This window comes from Oenanthe melanoleuca, chromosome Z (genome assembly GCF_029582105.1).
Source record: "Oenanthe melanoleuca isolate GR-GAL-2019-014 chromosome Z, OMel1.0, whole genome shotgun sequence".
Taxonomy (NCBI): domain Eukaryota; kingdom Metazoa; phylum Chordata; class Aves; order Passeriformes; family Muscicapidae; genus Oenanthe; species Oenanthe melanoleuca.
In genome coordinates this window covers 18687949-18710200 of record NC_079362.1, presented here as the reverse complement: position 1 = coordinate 18710200, position 22252 = coordinate 18687949, and the positions used below count along the sequence as shown (strand labels likewise).

Here is a 22252-nt window from a genome sequence, read left to right as displayed (position 1 = left end):
TAGTGGGATGCTCCCAGCAGAGGAATCACCCTGGGAATCATTTCAGGCCACGGAATTTGTATAGGAAATGCAAGCATCAAAACCCAAAACAAAGAGCTGTGTGGCTCATTTATCCGTTTAAATCGGCGTGAAAAGTGGGCCATTCCAGCGACAGGCAACATCTGGGCGTGTCACACTACCGGACTTACCCCTTGTGTATCTATAAAACATTTTAATGAGTCTAATGACCTGTGTGTTCAAGTTATTGTCATCCCCAGAATCCTGTACCACACAGATGATGAAGTAATGCTGCATTTCGAGACAGAGCCACTCTGAGTGAAACGAGAACTAGCCACCGCAGTCAGCCTGGCTGTACTACTGACCCTCGGAGGAACAGGAGCAGCCACAGGCATTACGTCTCTGGCCACGCAGAAACAAGGCCTGCAACAACTACAACGAGCTATAGACGAGGACCTCCTGGAAATTCACAAAACCATCCTAAAGCTGGAGGAATCTCTGTTCTCCTTGTCAGAGATGGTCCTCCAAAACAGGCGAGGCCTGGAACTCTTGCTAATGCAGCAAGGAGGACTGTGTGCTGCTCTAAATGAAGAATGCTGCACGTATGTAAATCACTCAGGTCCAATTCGCAAATCCATGGCAGAACTTAAAAGCAGACTGGAGCGTCGTAGTTATGAGCTCCAACAACAAAACTGGTTCAGTTCCCTTTTTACTCAGCACCCGTGGATTGCCCCTATAATTTCTACTCTGTTGGGACCCGTTCTTGTTATAATGTTCGCACTCCTGTTTGGACCTTGTTTGCTTAATAGAATTACACAGTTTGTTAAAGCTCGCTTAGGTACCATTGAAATCATGCTTTTACAGCAAAGACAGTTAACTTAGACAGTTGTTAAGCCAGTTCGTTTACTAACGAGTTCATCTGCATGTTATTAACCAGTTGTTTACCCAGTTTCAAATGTTACGTTCAAATTTAATTGTTCATGGAGAGGGGGGAGATGTGGTTAGCCAGAACAGCCGTTTGGAAGATCTCGCGCTGTTACGAGGAGTTAGGGCCCCTCCTTCTCCATGACGTTCCAAGTTGCCAACCCCTAAAGAAGTGACGTGGGCACACCGTGGATATTTAAGCGGGTGCTCACGGGAAATAAACGCACTTCACCGTTCGCCACATTGGTGTCACGTGTGTTTGTCCGACGATAGTGTGAGTTCGTTGTGGTCTCACTCTGTACCAGGTCGCACTTGCCTTAACCCATAGGCAACAAGGAAACATCAAGCAGGTTGTTAGTTCTGGTTTCTTGTAATATTCCTCTTTTTCACTGATACAGGATGGAACTTGTAAATATTCTGAAACATAGAAAACTGAATCTGACACATGGTTCAAACTTTGCTTAAGGATATGAATTCAATTTATTGAAAACAGAATGATCAAAGAAGAAAGTGCCTGAAACTGAACCTAAACTCATGTAATTCAATGGAAAATTTTATACCAATTTAGTGTTCAGCCTTTTGTAAAATGCATCACCTTGTCTTAGTCCTGCTATTTCCCTTTATTCATACAAATCATCCCTCTCCTAATGCTCCTTTTTGTGTGACAAAAATGTGGTGACTCTAAAATGTGGAGACATGTTAATATGAAGAACCAGGGTTGGCAGCCATGCAATGAACCAAGGCAGTCTGTATCAATTCTCACTGTAAATAAACTCCAAAAACACTCTGCAGCCTTCTGCTTCCATGGCTCTATATACTGCAAGGATAAAATATCCTATGGGCCATTAAAGACAATTCATCTGTTCCAACAGTACAGAGATGTGATCATTCAGAGCATGCAGAAGAGAGGGGTACTATTTCACCATGCAATGGAAGTACCCCTTCAGGGAAATAGCCCCACTAAAATTTGTATTGACTGGCTCAGGATGTAACCTCTAGTCAAAGGTATCTATCATAATATTCAGAAATATCTCTTCAGAGCTATGGTCCAAAATAGTTTAGATCAAATTATAAAAATGGAAATTATATGACTGCCCTGACTTCCGTATTTTTTTAATATATTTCTGCCACAACTATATACTGTTAAAATTACCTGGTCTGCTGAGAACATCCTGCAGTTCAGAGAAGGAAGTGATTATTGCAGTATAGAGGTTAGAGCCAGTCAACCAGTCAAGTGCTTCAATACATCCAACTCCTTCCTTTTCAAAACCTGAGGAACAGAATTGCAGCTAGCAGGATAGAAGTGTACTGTATCTTAGTAATTCAGTTATCTCCAGCTCTTTCAGAAATTAACCAATAAAAAAAGCCCATAAACCACAAATGAATCTGGACAATTTAGACCATATGAAGCATGCTTCCAGAACTACTACTAAAGAAAAAAAGTAGATGAATCTTCTAATTTGCAAAAAATTTTTGGTACCAGTTATCCTTGTAGGGGGAAGCATAAAGTGGTCGGGCAAAAGGTTTTGGTAGGAAATAGATATTAGATATTTGGTAGGAAATAAATATTAAAAATTATTTTAAAATAAGCAGAAATACCTTTAAAAAAACATGACAAGTTGATGGTTAATCATTTCAAAACAATGCAAGATATTTATCACAGAGAAGATGATGTAGCACCTAGTTCTGAAATCCATAACACAAGTATCAGTGGTATCAGATAGTGTTGAGTTCATGTGTGTAATTGTAATTTTACCTGCAATGCTTAACAGACTAGGAAATGTCCTCCTAGAATGAAATATATTTGTCAAGAAACATAAAAACCTAAATCCATAAATAATAATTGCCAAAATGTCATTAAATATGTCTTTATTCCCTAGACAAGAGCTAAAAGAAAATTGTTCGTTTCGCCAAATGATGCATTAAAGGGACAAAAGTTGTTAGTAATGATGGTGATGAAAGTATCTCTTCTAGTATACAATTATGAATTAAAATCAGATGCATGAAACCAAACCAATGGTATGAGGGAAATTTGTATGATCATCATCACCTGCAAATGGACTCCTGATTTCTGACAACAATCCACCAATGCCATGACAGCTCACAGAAGGTTCAACACCACCCGTCTCACCACAATATAGTTTTCTGAGTTGACTTAACAACCGTAATAACATCCTCCAATTTCAGAGAGAACATTCCTCTACCAAGCAGAAAGCCAGGGTAAGTGAGAGGAAAAAAGTAAGGAAGGCTGGACCATGAAACGAGACAGATTAAATTTTTCAGCATGCAGTCCTGAAATCTGCATCAAATGCAGCATTATTCTGATGAAGTAAGTTGCAGTAACTCACAAATAATAATGGACATCTATTTTCTTTTTTCACAACACTTTTGATTGAAACAGGTATGAAGGAACGTGATGGTAAAGACAGCAAATGGTGGTTGTGGAATAACGGAACATTTTGGAGTGCAAATAGCTAATCTAACAAGAAGTGAGAACTTTACACTTCTAAACCACTTCTCATTGTAGTATCATTAAAACAGAGTCACTTAACTCTGTTGAAATCTGCCACTCTCCTTAGGGTCAATACATATGTAACTAAATTTATCCCCAGGTGACACCACATTATTGACACTGTCTACAATGTCTGCAAATGATGATGCTGAAAAAGTAGCTGCTGTCCTCTGTAATTCTTAAAATAAGCAAATTCAATCTTACAGCTTTAACATTCTCAGAAAAAAAAAATATACTACCAGCTGTAGACCAAATCAGTCTTCTGAATTGGGGCTGTAGACCAATTCTCTTCAGAATGCTTCAACAAAGTAATTTATTTATTATTTTAAGTGATGTTAATATTAGCACAGTGATGGGTTGGTTTGTTGTTAGTTTTTAAAAAAAAAAAAACTTTAAAAATATATTAAAGTTCCCAAATTATCTTAAACTGCTAAGCGGCTTAAACTACTGAAATAATCCATCAAATGTGTGAAGAAAAAAATTAGAAGTCGAGAGTGCCTTACCTGTGCTCTTGCATGAACTTCTGCAAGGAGATTTGAGTACTGGTTTTCATGATACTGCTTTTCTTTCTGCCAGCATTCTTTCTGTGCTTTTAACTGTCCAGACATTTTTGCAGAAGTGTCCTCCTGGTTCTGCTGAAGGTTGTTCATAGTGTCAGTCTTGCGCTTGCCAATATATTCTAGGTGGGATAAGAAGAAATTACTATTTACCTTTTCACTTTAAGTTAAGCACAGACTATTCCAGCATAAAATCTAAACTGTAATTTCTTCAATATTTTTATTAAAACTAAGTAAAACATTTCATGGCAGATTAATTACTTGGTTCTCACGACAAAACTGAAACATAATCTATTTGGTTTCAGTTTTGCCATCCTTGTACCATCTTGCAGATGTTTGCCAACTTCTTTGTAGGAAACCTTATCCAGATACTTAATACTTTTTTTTATTTAAACAATTGTATTAAATTTTAGTAAATTAGTAAATATATTCTTTATATAAATATAATATATAAATATATTATAAATATATTCTTTTTGTGATGATCGCAAAAAATAATTACAAAACAGCCTTCAATTTTTTGTTTGTTTCTTTGTGGGTGTTTTTTTTTTTTTTTTTTCTTTTTTGTGGTTTTGTTTGTTTTTGTTTGGTGATTTTGTTGATGATGTTTAAAAGCCAAGACATTCCAGATTATTATTAAATTTTAACACAATTCCAGGGAACTCTAAGTTTTCCTTATGAGTAGCTTTGAAGTTCACGATGTGTTTTCAAAAACCATGAAGGGATCCACTCTTGTAGTTTAACACTGCACCTCCCATGCAAACTAAATGGAGGAATGAACTAAGCCAACGATGATCTCCAAATGGACACACCTGCACCTTGTTACTAGAAATATCAGCAAGGTACTTCCGGATAGATCACACAGAACTGGAGGAAAAAAGGTTTTGTACAACACAGTCTAAAATCCCAGAAAAGCTGCTAAGCACATGAGAAGAGCCCTAGAGACCTCACAATCACTCTTAATAACAAGACTTAACAAAAAAGCAAGGAACAGTAAGACACAAGCCCCACAAATACGGCCAACAATATTCACAGCCTGCCCTTTCCTTCCCTTCCCTCCTCTACTTCAAAAGAGGAATAAACCAGAACAAAAAGTGAAACCCTAAAGAGTGGCAGAGCTTAGTCTCTAGAGCCAGCTAACTTATTTAAAAAGGGGCTTTTTCCTTTCCAAAAACATGAGGATTTCTGGGAAGAATGACCGTGTGAGCTCACTTGCATTAAAATCACTCAAAAAGTACAGCTCCCCCTTCACACAAATACTAACATGTTTTATAATAGTTGTTTCTATTGTGTTTCTGAATAAAAATGTCATAATCCAGAAGTTACAATTAAACAAAAAAAAACAGCACTGGCATTCTTTCAAATAGTACATCTGAATTATAAACACATAATCTACTTGGACAAAGTGTATTTTGCCCCAGGATTATGGCAAAATAAAGACTTGCTTCATGACTGTGAATGACTACATTCTGTGAATTTCTTCATCAGTAAGATGAATTTATTGTCTTTTAATTAGGTCCCTGTGGCTAATATCAGATAATCCTTTCAGCATGTCCTGCACATGGAGCTGAGATGCTGACTTGATAGACACACTAGTCAGATCTAAATTCCCACAGCAATAGCATCGAACTGAGCAGTGGACGAATCATAATTACTGATACTCATTTGTTAATGTCCAAATCCTTTTGGGGAGATGTATATCAGTCTTTTTTAACAAGACTGCCATGTGAACAAATGTCAATGAGCTCAGCAGAGTCAGCTCACCCTCTTGTTAGCCTCGTGGAAGTTCAAGATCAGGGATTCAACATTCTCACACAAGAGTTCACAAAACTCTCTCCAGGGTAACAATTCCAGGGGAACATCCGGGTGTCTGGCAATCACATGGCCGTCTGCCATGCTCTGGAGTATGTTCAAGAGGATGGACAGCTCCCTCTGGAACCCAAAGAAAAATTCATTGCTGTATCTGGGCAATGTTAAACTCAAGGAAGATGCATCGTATGTGTAGTAACAGTGCTGCATGCAGCTGGAAACAAACCCTCAAAGTTTATTCTCACAGCTTTACAAAATTCTTCAGTTCATTTCTAATAATAGCAGTCATAATATTGCACAATATTACAGCAGCATAACAGGTTTCACAAAATGTATCTAATTAGACATAGTATGTAAATAAAGCATGTGAATTCCAGTCCTGTGGGGACCACAACCATGACCTGGTAGAGATAAAAATTTCTATGTTCTTATGGGATGCCATTCATTCACCCATGTTAACACTTTCAGGTGCATTCAAACTGTGCCCCAACACCTGCACAGCTCACAGAAAATTATCCAGTTGTTGCGCTTGGCAACACAACACACTCTAAATTCTATTAAAATTTTGTTTTGCATAGATTACATATGATTAAATCACTGGCCAAAATAGGTCTACAGCTCCAGCAGTCAAACTCCACAAGCCATGCCTCATTTATTTACAGTGACTTTAATCAGAGGTATAATAAATCGATTCAACTTCTAAATAAATTCTAGCAACAACAGCATGCAGTAGAAATTCAATTCTTCATATTTTAAGTACATACCAGACACTTTGAAACTTTGATTAAGATACAGTTTTGTACTATCTCAAATGCCATGAGAACAAAGTATGTCAGCCACTATATCAGTACAGTCAGAAATCAATAGAATATTCTCACACTAGAATGGAAGGAACATATTCAGGGAGTGTAAAAATGGTGTAAATATGAAAAAAATACCATATAGGTCAGGAAAGAAGAAAGTGAAAATTAAAGGAGGAGAACACACTGACATTTTCACACAGTTTTAGCATGGGTGTAGCAAAGACCAACAGCAAATATTAAATCTTATCTATACTTAGTTTCTGCTACATTCTTCTGCTTTTTCATTTTGGGAAGCAAACTCAAAGCTGCCTCAATGGAGTAAACAGGATCACATACAGGATTATGTACAAATAGCTTGGGGGAAAACACAAAGCTATCCAAGGCAATAAATATCTAATCTCATAAGGGAGCCATTAATACAACTCTTACAAAAAATGAGTATTTTTATTACGTGCTCAGGACTGTCCTGTGGTTTGAAACCCTTTGAGTAAAACAATTTAAACAACCAGCTCTATGAATGACAGTGAGACAATCCTTTCTTTTTCCCAAACTTTCAGTAAGATACCACTAATTTTGAGCACACCCTTAAATACTATTTCCATTACCAGAAATCCTGATCATGAATCGAATCTTGTCCTGAATTCTTGTAGTGTATAACATATATTTTGCTAAGGAAGACAAATAAAAAGGAAAACATTGACCCCAACAACAGCTAACAAGCACTCAAGGTTTCTAGTAGAATATTTTCAGCTTCTAATTTGTAGTTAGAAATAGCAATCATTACTGTCTCTTAGGGCAGACAGTTGTTTTTCTCTCTCTCTGAATTCCTTTTGTGCCTGATGGCCTGATGTAATTACTTTTCAGCCTAACTAGACCAGCAAATGTCTTTTAATATATTAATGCTGGCATGGAAGAAGCTGTTACTCTCCCAGACAGAAAAAGAAGATTATGATTTTATTTTTCTTCAGTTTAATAATTACAGATCTACCTGGGCAGAGTAAAGTAGGACAAAGCGTGGAATATCTCCATCAACTGAACAGGGGACACCCACAAGTCTGAAGACTCTCTGATGTGGTCTCTGCTCCTGTCAGCAGGGAACAGACCACATTCACCTTCCACGCTCAGAGAGAGAAAGGGAAGTTTTCAAGCCACCACTAAATAGAAGTTATATTGATAAGAGTTGAAATTAAGGGAGAGATTTTCTAGATATGCTAAGAACTTTCCTTTGTCCCTGCTGCTATGCAGAAAAATTGCAAAATTGTTATTTAAAGTGTAGTTGGGTAAAGACAGTAGAAAGGCCCAAAGTGGTCATGTAAGAGGAGAAAGATTGCAGAAAATAATCCAGAAATGCATCAGTATGCCAAATCCACAGAAAAACAAGCAAACAAAAAACCAACACCTTCAAACAAGCACTTTTTTGCCACCTTCAAACAAGCAATTTTTACCATCAAATGTTTGTACTAACCAAAAGGCTGTGTGAAATAGAAATAAACATTTCTACAATGGTAGCTGGTGAAACTTGACCAACAAGTTTGGTTAGCAAGACAGAACATCCTTCACAAGAAATCATATTCCAAAATATCCAACAAAATGCCTTCTTAATTAGGAATGCCAATTCACCTTACCCATACTTTTTAAATAACAGTTTTCTGAAAACAACTCTTCAGTTAAATAGATGCATATCACATAAATTACATTTTCAAATCGGCTTCTCCAAGGCTTTGAATACATTTATTCATGCTTTGAATTTTAGAAAAGACAGCATTATAATAAAGGGCAAGAGAATGGCAGAGTTCTTCCACAGCTCAAGCAAATGCAGCAAATCCTTAGTACAGTAAATACACTGACAGTATGTTTAAAAAAATCTAAACAGTGTGTGCCACAAGCTTTTTTTCCTTACCACTGAGTTTTCATTCAGGCTGAAGCTGGCTGCAGCATTCACTAATCTTCCAGAGGGTTCTTCAGTTTCCTTCCTTTCCTCAGCCCCCTCTCTCCACTGCACATTTGAGGAACAGCAAAGTTTCCACAATAAGATACTTTAACCAAAATTACTTTGTCAAATGCTCTATATTCTTTTAAAGGATAATCAATAAATATGGCAGACAGCATGTTAGCACATCACAGGTCTTCTGAAGTTGCTTGCCTTTTTTAATTAAATGAAGAAACTTATATTCCTTTTAAGAATGGCTTTTCAAGTGGTTATGTGTTCAGTTACAAAGCCTCATGTCATGAAATTCAACTGATTCTTTGGATACGGCCTAAAATTGCATATAACAAACAGAATTCTTCATATTTTAGTTAACACAACAGCTCTCTTCAGAGAGATCATGTTACATCGTGCATCATCAATCCTGATTACAAGTACAGTTCTTTCTCTTGAGGTTTCTACATGTCTGACTCTATTCTGGCATGACTTTTAAAGCAGATAACCTAGAATTTTAATCTGTTCTTGTACTGTGTCACTCAAGAAAACAGACACATCAACAGCCTGGCATGACTAAATAGCCATATGATGAGAAAACTGCAAGGCCAAACAACAGCAAAAAAGATATAGAAGCAGAGACAGAAATCCAAGGAAGAATTTAAAAAGATTGCCTGAGTAGGTATGGTGTCAGAAGACCAAAAGCTCACTTAAAATTGATGTTTGCAAAGGACAACAGAGGTTTTTATAGCTCAAGTTTTAAGTGTCTTACTAAAAGATCTTAATAACCATGAATCTTGAATGCATTGCTCAGACCACAAACTTCCTTTCTTGAAGGAAAACCAGTTTCTTTCATTCTCCACCACTCCGTGTGTAAGTCAACACAAACACCTGTGTACACAGACCCAGGGAGTTCTAGGCTGAAAGAGAGGTCATCCAAGTCCTGTTACCACAGACACAGCAGATTGTGCTGAGCAGGAAACACCTCAAGTGGTTTCCTCTGCTCTCACACATTTCAATATTTTTTAACTGATTAAAGCTTTCTGCGGCCATTCAAAAGTTGAAAACAAAGATTACCCACTATTAATGAGACACAACTTTTTGACAGAAGTATTAGACATTCAACTGGCTCACTAAGTGAAAAACAATGTTTTCATAATAATGTGTGTACAGAAAAGCCATCTTTTCTAGATCTGCTGGGTATGTGAGAAAAAGCAGGCAGCTTGGCAGGCCTCCACCATCTCAGGCACTCAGCTGCCTTGCAAATTCCTCTGCTTCCTGTAGCCATGGGTAAACTCCTGCTCTTGACCTGCAGTCTTCGCCCGTTACCTGTGGCACTGGCATCTGCTTGCTCCTTGCTGTGTCACATTATGAGGAGGTCTAGAGCAAAATGATGGAAGAGAATTCTACAGAACCTGCACTTTGTATCATTTGCCCTTTGTATCATTTGCCCTTTGTGGTGCTTGCAACTCTCCCCAGCCCCCATGGAGTTTGCAGTTCTGTGAGCTATGTGCGATCCATAAAAGAGGAGACTTATTTAGCTAAGGAAAACCAGGATCAATCTACTCAGCTCCTCCAGGCCAGAAATTAGAGTGCAGCAAATGACTGAAAAATGCAGTATGATGCAGCACATATCCACCATGGGCATGACAGACTTTTCAAACCCACCTCCATGAAGGAATATGACCTTGCAGGTTCCCTACAAGCCGAGGGGAGTGGGTTTCTGCAAAGGCCTCAGAAGTGCCTTCAGTGTTGGACAGAGAACGTTTTCAAGAGAAGGGCTGGCTTGGGAGGTGGTGGAAGTGGAGTGAATTGGCAAATGTGCCCATGGCTGCACCCACACTGTGAGGGCAACTCCAAGGGCACCCCTGCCATGCACAGGACATGGGCACTGCCCCATGCAGAGGATGTGTCCCTGCCATATCGAGAACACAAAAGCTGTTTCAGTGTCAGGCAAACACATGTGGGTAGTAGTTTGTTACTCAACATTTTTCCCCCACTAAAAATCATTCTTCCTTCAGTGAAGTTTTCTGGTTGATGTTAGCCAATGGGCAGGGATGACAAGCATTGCAATTCAGGCAAATGGTTTTAGTCAGAAGCATTGGTGGCCAAAGTACAGGGTGTGTGTGCTTGGTGCCTGTTTTGTATTACTCCTGGATCCTTTAAGCTATGGGTAATGTACTACAAGGGCGTTTGTGCTGCTTTGGGACAGTCTGCGCCCTGTTAACAGAGTCCTTTTTGTCGCCTGATGTTGTAAAATCTATGGACAAATGCAGACGTCCCTTTTTGTCTTTTGCCCTGCGACTGTAAGTTCCGCAGACATGTGCAGGTCTCTTTTTCCCCCCCTGTTTTCCTATGGTCTGGAGAACTGTGCAGGTATATTTTCTTTTCGCCTTCTACTTGTGCAGTTGACGCATGGCTGTGAGTGTCCACTTCTTCCCCTTGTCCTCACTCAGTCTGTGAACTTGTCTAGGTCGGGTTTTTCCCTCTTTGTTTCCTGGCCTGTGGACTCAAGCAGCATTAGTGAGTCCACAGAGCAGTTGCCAGCCCTTTCTCCTTGGAAGCCCTCGCCGTGCTGCCTGTGACGCTGCTCAGCAGGCATCAGTAGCTGAGTCTGGATGCAATATCAGCATCGCTTGGCTCAGTCTGTCACAGCTTTGGCCATGGGTCAAGTTCCAGCTTTCCCTGATGGAGAATAACAACAAGGGACAGCTCCCTCACACTCATGCAGCCCAGAAATCAGCCAGGGCACCAGCAACATCCAGTTTCACAAGTGACCAGTTGTGCTGGGATGGAAGCTGCCCATCAAATCCTCACTGACTTCAGCAGCAGCAGCAGCAGCAGTGCCTGCGTCTGATCCGTAGGTCTGGGGCTGGGCTGGAAAAAGGACACACACACACAGCACACTGCCCCTGAAGGACATGACTTTGGAATCAACCACCTGCCACTGCCTCCTGTTGTTTGCAGTAGGGTCACACCAGCCTGTAGCATTGGGCAGCCCTCAATGCCACCTGGGACAGCAGATGACAGGCCCTGGCCTCCAAGACCAAACACAGGGGACCTCATTCTCCAGACTGAGCTTCCACATTGAAAAGGCTGCAGTGAGCAGCCACCTCTAAGGGCAGACAAATGAGGCTCTCCTGCACTTTAGCTGTGCCACACAGCTACACAGCCCTGGGGAGCAGCTGCCAAGCACAGGAACAAGAGAAGGCATGGAACGAGGGACAAAACCAGTCAAGCACAGAGACGTTTCATGATTGCTGAGCACCAGATGGTCCCCAAGAATGGCGTCACCCACCAGTCCTTCTCTGTTGAGAAAGAGCAGGTCCAGCAGGTGCCTTCCCTCATTGGCCAGGCACATCCCAGGTGGTTTCCTCTCTACTCTCCTGTAGTGCCAGCAGGCATGCCAGGCTGCTTTGGTTCCACTTGCAGAGTCTTGTACCTATTAGCCATGGGCACCTGGGAACTGGGAGCAGCCCCAGAGGAGATGTGTTCACTGCACCAGGCAGGAACCAAAAGCCTCTGTGTGCACAGCTGAAAGCATGTAAATCCACAGGATGTTTTGACTGCCCTGCTCTTCATTGCCTTATAGGTGGAAAGGCAATTGCCCTTTCTTCCTCATGCAGAAGTCCACAGCAGGGCAAAACGTGGCCATTGGGTGGTATTCCAAAGGCAGTGGAGGTTGGAGTTAATAATAAAGGGAAGAGACTTTTCCCAATTTCAAATCACACCAGAATGCCCACAGGAGGGAATTTCCATTCTTTAAGATAGGAATGACAATTCAGAAATGAACGAGATCAGTATTCCCTGGGTGACAATGAAGGGAATCTTACAGCGGGCTTGGGGGTGTCTAGGATTTTTATTCTGAATGTGGCTGCAGCTGGCATTGGAGAAAGTAATGCTGAAGTTCTCCTGGTCATTTCCTCTGCTTCCTGCATCACTTTGCTGCAGGGATGACAGCAATCAGGATGTCAGAAGAGGCTGGAGAGAGGCTCCACTAATTTGAGAAATGGATGCTGCCCAAAGCAAAAAAAAAAAAAAAAGAAATGAAACTAATGTAAAAGAGACAAAGGAAAAATGAACCATGATTTTCCAAAATAAACTTTTAACAGGGTCAAGCTGGATTCCTCTAGAGCCCAGAAAGACACAGACACAAGCGGCAGAGCAGATGGACTCAGCTCTGGCTTGCAGGAGGAGCACTGTCTGCCTTGGCATGCCCCCATTTCCTGTGCTGACTGGCATCTTCCTCCACAGCAGGCCCAGACAAGGAAGTGGCCTGGTCACCAACTCCCTGTGCAGCAAACAAAACCTGGCAGCAAACCTGCAGCACTTCTCATCTACCTGAGTGGGCCAGGCAGCACATGGGGCTGGCACCAATCCTGCTCAGCTGTCCCTGTCTGGCTGGCAGAAACCTCTAAGAGTGGGGCAGGAGGGACAAGCTGGGTGCCCTTGGATGCTCACAGTCACCTCAACCCTGCCCCCCTTCCCACAGAATAATCCAGAACCACTTGGCAGGGACTGCTTCCACTGTGCTCATCAAGCCCCACTGCCTGCCTTCATCCCCGGCACTGCAATACTTCAATTCCTTTGCTACCAGGAAAATCTGAATACACAACCCAAGATCAAAAGAGGGCCTCAGAAATAACCAGAAGAGGTAAGCTGCCCTCTGAGGAATGGCTGTGAGAATTGGGCTAGCTTAGCCTGCAGAAAGGCAAGCACTGTGGTGGCCTTTCAATATTTGAAGGGGCTTCTAAGAGAGATGGGGACACATCTTTTAGACAGGCCAACTGCAAGAGCAAAAAGGGAAATGGTTTTAAGTTAAAAGAGAGTCGATTCAGATTGGCTCTAAGGTACAAACTCTTTACCAGGAGAGTGCTGAAACACTAGCACAGGTTACCCAGAGAGCTGGGAGGTGCCCCATGCTTGACAGTATTCATGGACATGCTGGATGGGGCTCTGAGCAACCTGAGCTACTTGAAGATGTCCTTCCTAGGGACAGGGGAATTAGGACTAAATCGAGACCTTCACTTGTCCCTTCTCACCTCAACAAGTTTTGGACCCTACTTGGTTTTCATTTGAAAAGCACCCAGAGCGCAGGTTACTATGGGGGGACCCATCTGATGCCCTGAATTTTGGCCGAGGAGCAAAGCCTGACAGGGAACAGCTGCTTGGCCTGCAGCTGTTTTGCATTGTACCTGCAGAAGTTCCTGGGCAGAGCCTCGCCTGTCCACGTCCATCTGTAGGCAGCAGCCCAGAAATTCAGACAAGGCAGAGGGGAGCTTGAGCTTGTGCAGATCAGGTGCCCCTCGCTTGCCTATCAGATATTTAGCCTGAAGGAAAAGGAAACCCGAGACTCTATGTCATCCTTCCATATGCTGAATAGCTCCCCTAGACCCCATATTTTAAGCAGCAGTCTGCAGTGGCAATTTCTTGCCTAGCAGATGGTAAGAGATGAGCCTTCCCTCCCAAAAGAGAAAAGGCCCCAGTGCAGCCCCAGCTATTCCAAGCTTCAACAAGTCTTGCCTCGGAAGTTTATGTGGACCCCAGGGACATTTTTACAAATGGGCCGTGGTGGAACCAGTTCAAGCTGTGTGAATGGGATTTTGTCTAATGGTGATGGACGAGAAGAACACGGGTATATAAGCATATTTGCACTTTACCCTTTCCTTGGTTTTCCGAATATAGGGAGCCCTTCCTTTGGCCATCTCTATTCCCACGATGCCAAGGGACCAGGTGTCCACTTTGGGGCCGTATGGCTCTCCTCTCACGAGCTCGGGGGCCATCCAGTAAGTGGTCCCCACCATCGACCTCTGTTTACTTTGTCCATGCACAAGCACAGCACAGAGGCCAAAATCAGCTGAGGAGAAAAACAAACACTGCTTCGAGTAGGAAACCAAGGAAAAGATTGGCTCACTCAAAGTCTCAGAATGCAGTGGTGCATTGAGCTGCAAAAGCAGCTGTGCTCCCTTTCCTCAGGGCTGCAGCCAAGCACACTGTCCACTTAACAGCCCCCCAGGATTCCCACCGTGGCTTTTCCTCATCCACCTGAACACTTACATTGTAACTCCCCCCTCCTGGAAGGAGCACACACAAACCAAAGCTACTCTTGACACCTTGTTTCCTCTCTAGACCTCGCAGCACCTTGCAGCTGCGCCCTGAGCTTGCAGGAGTGCCCTGTGGGCTCTCACCAGCACCACTGCCAGGAACCTGGCAGCCACCCAAAATCAGCCCCACACCGCCTGCCGGGAGCGTGGCGCCTGACCAAGAGCACCCACCCAACTTGACGGAGCCATCCCGGCCCAGAAGGATGTTGCTGCTTTTGATGTCTCTGTGGATCACCCGGTTGGCATGAAGGAAAGCCAGGCCTTGCAGACACTGAGAGATAAAAAGAAACAGGAGGACAAAAGTTACCCTAATCTGATTGCATCCCACACTTTAAAGAAAACTACTCCTGAAGATTCCCAGATCTCACAGGAGCAGTGAGTGCTGGCAAGAGGAAGAGCTTCCTGCTGCAACCCTAGGAGAGCAGGATCTTTCCAAAGGAAGGTATATTCATCTCTGAGGGTGAAACATCAGTCGTTGCAGGAGCCTGTCCCCTGCAAAGCCAGTAAGAATGATCACTGCTGCTGCTACAGCGGATGTGCTCTCCCCATCCTGAGGACAAACCATGAAATTGCAGAAGAGGAAAAATCCCTGCTTTGGGTACCAAGGGGATCACTGTCAGGTGGGAGAGTGGAGGACACTCATTTGTCAAGTAGCTCATTTGTCAGTTTTCAGCTGCAAGCACCATGATGGGTGCTATGCCATCCTTTGAAGTGGAGAACTGTGAGAGATGAGTCTCTCTTTGACTTTGCTGTTTGTTTAAAACTCGGACATCCAGAACCTTTCTGCATTGCATCCTTTGCACTTAGAGGCAGAAAATGAAAAGGAAAAAGAGACAGAGAGTTCAACAACAGCAGATAAGTGTAAAGAACAGACTATAGTAAGGACAGGGACACTGGCAGGCAGTCCAGTGCAGATGCTCGCTCTTCTCTGAAGCATAAGAGCAGCACAGAAAGCTCTGAACAGGGAATTACTCACTTAGCAGGGCTTTCAAAGGACGAGCCTGTCCAAGGCATCCAAAGCACAAGCAGGATCCCTTACCTCCCGACACACAGCTGCTATTTGTCCTACAACCATCCTTTTCTCGCTGACCGCCTCATCTAAGGAGCCTCCGTCCATGTACTCCAGCACCATCCAGACACCCCCATGTGCAAGGTAACTGGAAGATGAAAACAACAAGTGGGGCTGAATGCGCACAGCTAAATTGCCATATCAAAGAAAAGCCTAGAATTGAGTTTTGTATCCAGCTAACTGGTAAATGAAGATGGAGTAAAATGAAGACCCGCTCCACCTAGGCTATCCAGTGCTTGCAGTCTGTGCTGTCTAAATGAGGAAGGCACATCCGCACAGAAGGAGATGGCTTAGGTGGCAAGCAGAAGAAAAGGCAGTTTTGTGATGGCAAGGATAAATCTGGAAGTGGACACATCCCAGCAGCTGCTTCATCATCCTCACACACAATTCCATCCATAATTAAATCCAGCAACAAGAAGATGCAGTTTTCACAGCTTTTATCCAGGGCACGTGGGTGTGCAGCACTGCGGACATCCTTGTTGAAAAACTTTCATAAAAGTCATACACAAAATGGGAAAAGCAATTTCAAACCTGGCAAATGATGTGTCTCCTATCCTACTCTTTTGGCATGCAAGGCAATGGAAATATTGAGAACAGTGCAAGGGGAATAATTTCTCGGATACTTTCTCTGCACTCCCCCTCTGACACTCAGAAATAATCACGCCCCGAACCAGCAAAAGAACATGCAGCGAGTGAACATACAGGCTGCTGGCTTAGTAAGAGAGCCATGCTTCTGGGAACAATCCTCAAGCTTTCTTTACAGGAACCATGAATGTGGACAGAACACAATCTCCTCCCATGTCTCGTACACAAGTGGATTGATGTTAATAAAAAGATGAATTTTCTGCCAGTGCGTAAAGAGCTTTTAAACCTCTGCCTTGCAAGTACAGAAACGAACATCATCAGAAAAAGAGCAGAACTACTGACCTTTCTAGGTAGGCAACAATATTGGGGTTCTTCGTTTCCCTCATGACCAGGATTTCTTTCAGCGCATCCTCGCAGCCCTGCTGCTGGAGATCGATTTTCTTTATGGCCACCTACAATGGCGTTGCAAGCGTTAGGAATAGACAGTACAAGAGCCTCTTTCTTCTCCACTCATGGGCCAGGACACCTTGTCACCCCAGTTAAAAGGGACTCTAAACATCAACCACAAAGTGCTACCAACTCTCTCTGCACACACTGACTTCTCAAATGGCCTTTGTTTATCACCACTTTTATAACTTACACATGTTTCGCTAGCCAAAAGCATTTTGGCTCAGTTTTGCTCTTTGCCTTCTTGTGAAAAGAAACTGAAACCGCTGAAAATTTATTAGCATTTCTAGGGACTCTGACCAGTGTTTAAAAAATGTATCCACTTTTTCTTCTGCTGCTGCACTTTGAAAAGACGTCTTCCTGTCTAATTCCTGAGGATTGTTATATCATAAAATTTCTTACCATTTGGTGAGTACTAAAAAGACCTCTTCCTCTGTTATTTGTGCTGTCACCTGATGTTCTTTTCAAAGAGGTCGAGCTAACCAAAATGTAGCATTCCTATCAAAATGAACAATACAAGGAATTGTAGAAGTACTACCAGTCAGAAAACCAAGACCAGTGTGAAACAGCCCCACAGGCACTCAATTCCCTGAAGCATTTTGTCTCCAATGACTGGTGACAAATCAGGGGATAAAGGGACATCTAGGAAGCCAATTATTCTGATCAGTTTGGCCAGATTAGCACACACATATCCACTGGGTCATTTGCTGTGTTGCAGCTTTCTGCTGATCGGGAAACAATCCAAGCTTTTGCCTTTGCTGCACAAGGAAGCACAGGCAAAGCCCACCCACTCCCAGCTGCCCTCAAAGGCAAAAGGAGTGCCCCAAGTGCTCCCTGGCTGTCTTGAAGCTCAACAATATCTTCTGTGGTGAGTCCAAAATGTCTGTCTGACACCAAAGTGAGCAGGAACTTGTGGCAGAGCTCATGCTGAGGCATATACACAACACACTGCTGCATCACACAAGAAATGCACAGGACGTACTCAGCAGCTCCAGGCACTGCTCCTCTCTCTCCTGGTGCAGCTGCTCTGACTCCTGGCCTGAGCTGGGCGAACTGCTGGTGCTCAGGTTTTCAGGCTGTGGAGAGGAGGCTTCTTTGGAGGATGCTGCTGCAGGGGCAGCTTTGATGGCATGGCCTGCATCCATCTGGGACAAAGAAAATTCTTTGTGTCAGAAAGGTGGCTGGCAGAGATGCCCCAGACAGCGCAGTTCAAAGGCAAGCCTTTATGAACAACACTTGTGTTAGGCTGCAAGCTGAGCTGTCAAGTCAAACCCCACTATGCAGCCAGAGACTCCAGCTTGTCACAGCCAGCCGTGTTAGAGACTGTGAAAGGGAGAGAACAACTTTAAATTTCACCCTGTTCTGAGGATTGCATCCACCACGGACAGAGACAACTTGTTCATAATCTGTGTGGGTCACCACGTTGTCCTGAACAAAGCCCTCAAAACAAAAGTGAGCAGTAATACATTCAGCCAGCAGAAATACATTCAGAGGATTGCTAGCCACATGCAAAAGCACTAGCCCTGCTGGCCAGGGCAGCAGCTGAGGTTCAGCAGCCCATCAAGTGTCCAGCTGATCAGTTCTGATGGAGACCACAGAGCCTGGCAGCCAGAGGCACTGCCCCCATCCACTTGCTGCTCTGCTGGAGAAAGGCGAGAAAAAGAGACACCACTTGTTACATGACTGCACTGCCTACTGCCCCTTCATTCACCTGTTTCTCTAGAGCCAGCCTCAACTGAAGCTGCATCTCTTGCATCCTTTCTATTTCTTCTTTCAGCCTCTTCTCCATGGCCTTCATTTTCCTCTGAGCTTTCTGCAGCTTGTCCTTGATATTCTGTCAAGCAAAATCTTACTGGCACCTGCCGTTGTGCTAAGTATTTTCCTTTCCCAGTCTCAAAAGCATGTCCATTCAGCCACTTCCTGCTGCTTCTCTACACAGCTCTAACCCTTCCAACTCTTCTTCCTGATGCTCACTGCCAGGCTCTGTGTTTCCAGTGTCTGCACTAGGCCTTGCCTCCTGTTTCCTGAGACCTACAGCTCATGTCCCTGTTACTGCTCTTCCCTCTGCTACCTGGCTAGTCAGACTCACCTGCCCATTCTCTTGCTCCTCCTTCAGCTCTTCCCTCAGGAGATCTACAAACTGCTGGCTTTGTATTAACTTTTGATGCAGCCGGCGCAGCTTGCATAACAGCTCGACCTTCTGGTGCTGCAGCTGCACAGAAACAAACAGAAGATGGCTTTAAACTTCCTACAGAGCACTTGAGTGGCAGCCAAGACTGATGTGCTCACGCTTTCTAAAACCATTTTGTTCTCGCTCTCATGTTAATAAAGGGCCAGCTAAGAGACAATCCCACCCAGGCAAGTGTCCAGACAAGCAGTGCCCAATTGCCTCTTGACTGGCTCTGCCTTAGAGCTTTTCTTATTCATGTTGCATGCTGGCAACTTCCTGCTTCATCTCCAGCAGCCTTTTCTCCTGCTCCCTCTGTACCTCTGCCAGGAACTTGTCCCGTTGCTCCAGCAGCTCCTCTGCCTCCAAACGCTGTTGTTCTAGCTGGCTCTCCTGATGAGAAGAAGAAGAAGAAGACACTTCCAGATCAAGTCCCAGTTAAACTCCCCAAAGGAGGAAATGGAAGTTTCATCCCTCCCACAACCCCCCAACTGAAGAGTGCACAGTAGTGACTTTGTGCCCTCCTGTTCCAACAAGAAAATTAGGAGGAGGGTCAGCAGATGGAAGAAAAGGAGATGCCACCTTCCTTCCCCAATCTGTTGGCTTCCCGTTTCCTGGCCCCTCTCTCCTCGGCATTTCTATTCTCAGAGGCTCTGTCCTCAAAGTCCCTGTGTCCTTTGATCAAGGAAAAGCTCCAGGTGGAATGCAGGCCTAGGAGGAGGCCAGTGTCCCAATGCCCTAGTCACAAGACAGGCCTCCAGCTGAAACACCAACAACATGGGACCTGTTTCCTATGGTTAAAGCCCAAAGGGAAGACCTCTGTCCACCATGAAAGGAGAGCAAACATGGAACCCAGTCTCTGGAACTGCAGTGGGCAGCAAGCTCAGCAGTCTGCTGCATGGTACGAGGTGTGGGCAAGATCCTTCCCCTTGGCTGCCTTGCTTTGGCTGGAGACCACTCAGCCTCCTGGGTAACTTGGCTTATGCCCATCCTGAAACTGTGGCTGCATTGACTGGCCCAGCACCATCCTCTGGGGCTTCTCAGGCTCTCAAATATGAGCCCTTGAAGCCCTCTGCTGCCTGGCCCAGCAATGTGTGGCCTTCAGCAGAGGCTTGCAGCCATGCCACCTACTCAGGCTGCTCTTCTGCTAAGCCAGCCCATCAAGCCTGCCTGAAAATTCAGGTGCATATTGAGTCCTACCAGTTTTTCCAGCTTCCTTTTTTCTTCCTCCTGAGCACACTGCCAGAGTCTGAGAGCCTTACTGCACTGCTCTTCTGCCCAGCGGAGCTGTTCAGCCATGTTTCCACATTGCTGCTTGCTGAAAGATCTTACAGCTTGCAGCTCACGCCGAAGGCCCTTCACATCCTCTGCAAACATGACAAATGGCAGCAGTCAGACACTACACAGGCAGAGGGTTCTGCTGAACTTAAACCCTTCCAGGTTTCAGGCAAGGAGGGACCTGCCCCCAGCTCCTTCACTCCTCGGAAGCCCTGAGGACAGAGCTGGCTTTGGAGCAGCCGCACCGGGCAGGATGATCACCAAAAACAAAGTGCACGTGGCTCTCACCCAGGATCACCTCCTTGGCCTGCGTGGCTGAACAAACTTGGCCATCCAGACGGCTCCTGGCCATCTCCAGCTCTGACACATGCTGATGAGCCTCCAGCAGACTGCATTGCAGGCTCTCCTTCTCTGACCTACAAGTCATGGAGATGCCCAATGGAGTGAGGAGTGGCACTTCCTCTCAAATGCAGCCAACTCCTTCCGTCTACAACAAGGGGACAGATGAGAAAACCATTAATAGCAAAATAGTCTCCTTGTAAAAGCAGGACTACACACAATGTTCAATGTGGGGCAGTCGCCAGCACTTCCAACAGGCCTCTAATTCTACCTCAAGAGAATGCTGGAATTCCCTCCCTAGACCAGCAACTCTCTTTGTCATTTGTGCAGGGGACAGAGTCACCAGTGAGAAAGTCAAGCAGGCTTCCAGAAGCCACAAAACTTTTCCAGAAAGCTCAGGTACTCTCAGCTTAACACCTTCCTGCCTGCTCAGTCCTACACTCCTCTCTGATAAAGAGGATACCAGACTTGCAAATGTTCTCCTTTGGCTAAGACAGCCTTGCCCAGATGAGCACTGCCACAATGACTCTTGCTTTCAGTAGTGCAACAAGGAAAGAGCCTGCAAGCTATACCTTAGGGAGGAGGTGGGTGTGAATATCCAATCCAATAATGAAAGGATCCCAAGATGGTTTAGGCTGCTTAGGACCCCATGAAGCTTAAAGCCTAGTCTTCACCTCCAAGCACTTGGGGTCAGCTATGGAATCTGGACAGGCTGATCAAGCTCTATCCAGCAGAGCCTTTCAAATTTCCAGAGGTGGAATCTACACAAGCTCTCTGAAGATCTTGTTCTACTGTATTATTGCAATTGTAATTCAACGCATCTCCTGAGGCCCAGCCTGAACCTGCCTTGCTTCTACCCTGGTCCACTTCGGAATGCTTCTTGTCAAGGTTTGAGAATTGAGTCCCATGAGGCAGCTTTGCTGGAGGTTGCTTGGCAGCCAGACCTGCCCACGGGCTGCCTTCCCCTCTGTGCTGAGCAAGTCCAATGATGAGAAAGCCAAATGTGTTCTCTGATGCTGGGCCTCCTAAAACCCAGCAATGCCCAGCCCTGCCCAGACAAAGTGAGAAAGCTCAGCACACACCTGAACTCCCAGGCGCTGCACACTCTACCCATGCTCTCCTGCCGCTCCGCTTTTCCTGCCTGGGCCGAGGAGTCCCGACTGGCAAGCAGCTCTCCTGTTGGAGCCTGCAAGGAATGGGCAGGGAAAAAGTACAAACAAGCAGTAAGGAGCAGGGAAGTTGGCTGCTGAGAACTGGGAGAAGCAGCAATCAGAGACACAACTCCGCTGAAGGTGAAAGCTCTTGTGAGGGGGATATTGATTGTGCACAAAGGGGCTCACTCACTTTCACACCAGTAGCACTAAACCACATCATGCTACTGCTCATCTAACACCCAGGGAAGTTCACAGTCCCTGTCACAATGCCAGGAAAATGATACCTGCATGTGAAAGTTCAGATCCCATTTCCCACGTGTCAGTGGCTGCGCTGAAGCGCCAGGTCATGGCAGGACTCCAGCCCTCAGCATCTTCAGCCACAAAGGGCAAGTGCTGCCTGATGAGAAACATGCAGCTCTGCCCTGCACCAAAGCTCTGCACTGTACCAGCCAAAGCTCCACTCACTGCTGCAGGATGCTCAGGTCCTGGACTGGCAGCCCGTGGACGTTTGCTGTCCTTTGCCTCCCCTTTGGCCTCTGGAGGAAGACAGCGAGCCTCATCAACATGGAATTACAAAAGTAATTCC

At 44.4% G+C, this 22252-nt stretch overlaps 1 protein-coding gene and 1 long non-coding RNA gene across 2 annotated transcripts; both read right to left on the bottom strand.

Annotated features, from left to right (window-relative positions):
• Positions 1 to 3942: 3942 nt before the first annotated feature.
• LOC130265403 (uncharacterized) lies at positions 3943 to 8771 on the bottom strand. Its single transcript, XR_008842609.1, has 3 exons — positions 8503 to 8771; positions 5755 to 5922; positions 3943 to 4112 (listed from the first exon to the last, which is right to left on the bottom strand). It is a non-coding gene; the product is annotated as an uncharacterized LOC130265403 (long non-coding RNA).
• A 9632-nt stretch (positions 8772 to 18403) lies between these two features.
• LOC130265427 (myosin-6-like) lies at positions 18404 to 21883 on the bottom strand. Its single transcript, XM_056514529.1, has 7 exons — positions 21857 to 21883; positions 21595 to 21698; positions 20462 to 20589; positions 20096 to 20262; positions 19217 to 19288; positions 18818 to 18940; positions 18404 to 18562 (listed from the first exon to the last, which is right to left on the bottom strand). The coding sequence occupies exons 1-7, from the start codon at positions 21881 to 21883 to the stop codon at positions 18404 to 18406; spliced, it is 780 nt and encodes a 259-aa protein (XP_056370504.1).
• Positions 21884 to 22252: the final 369 nt, after the last annotated feature.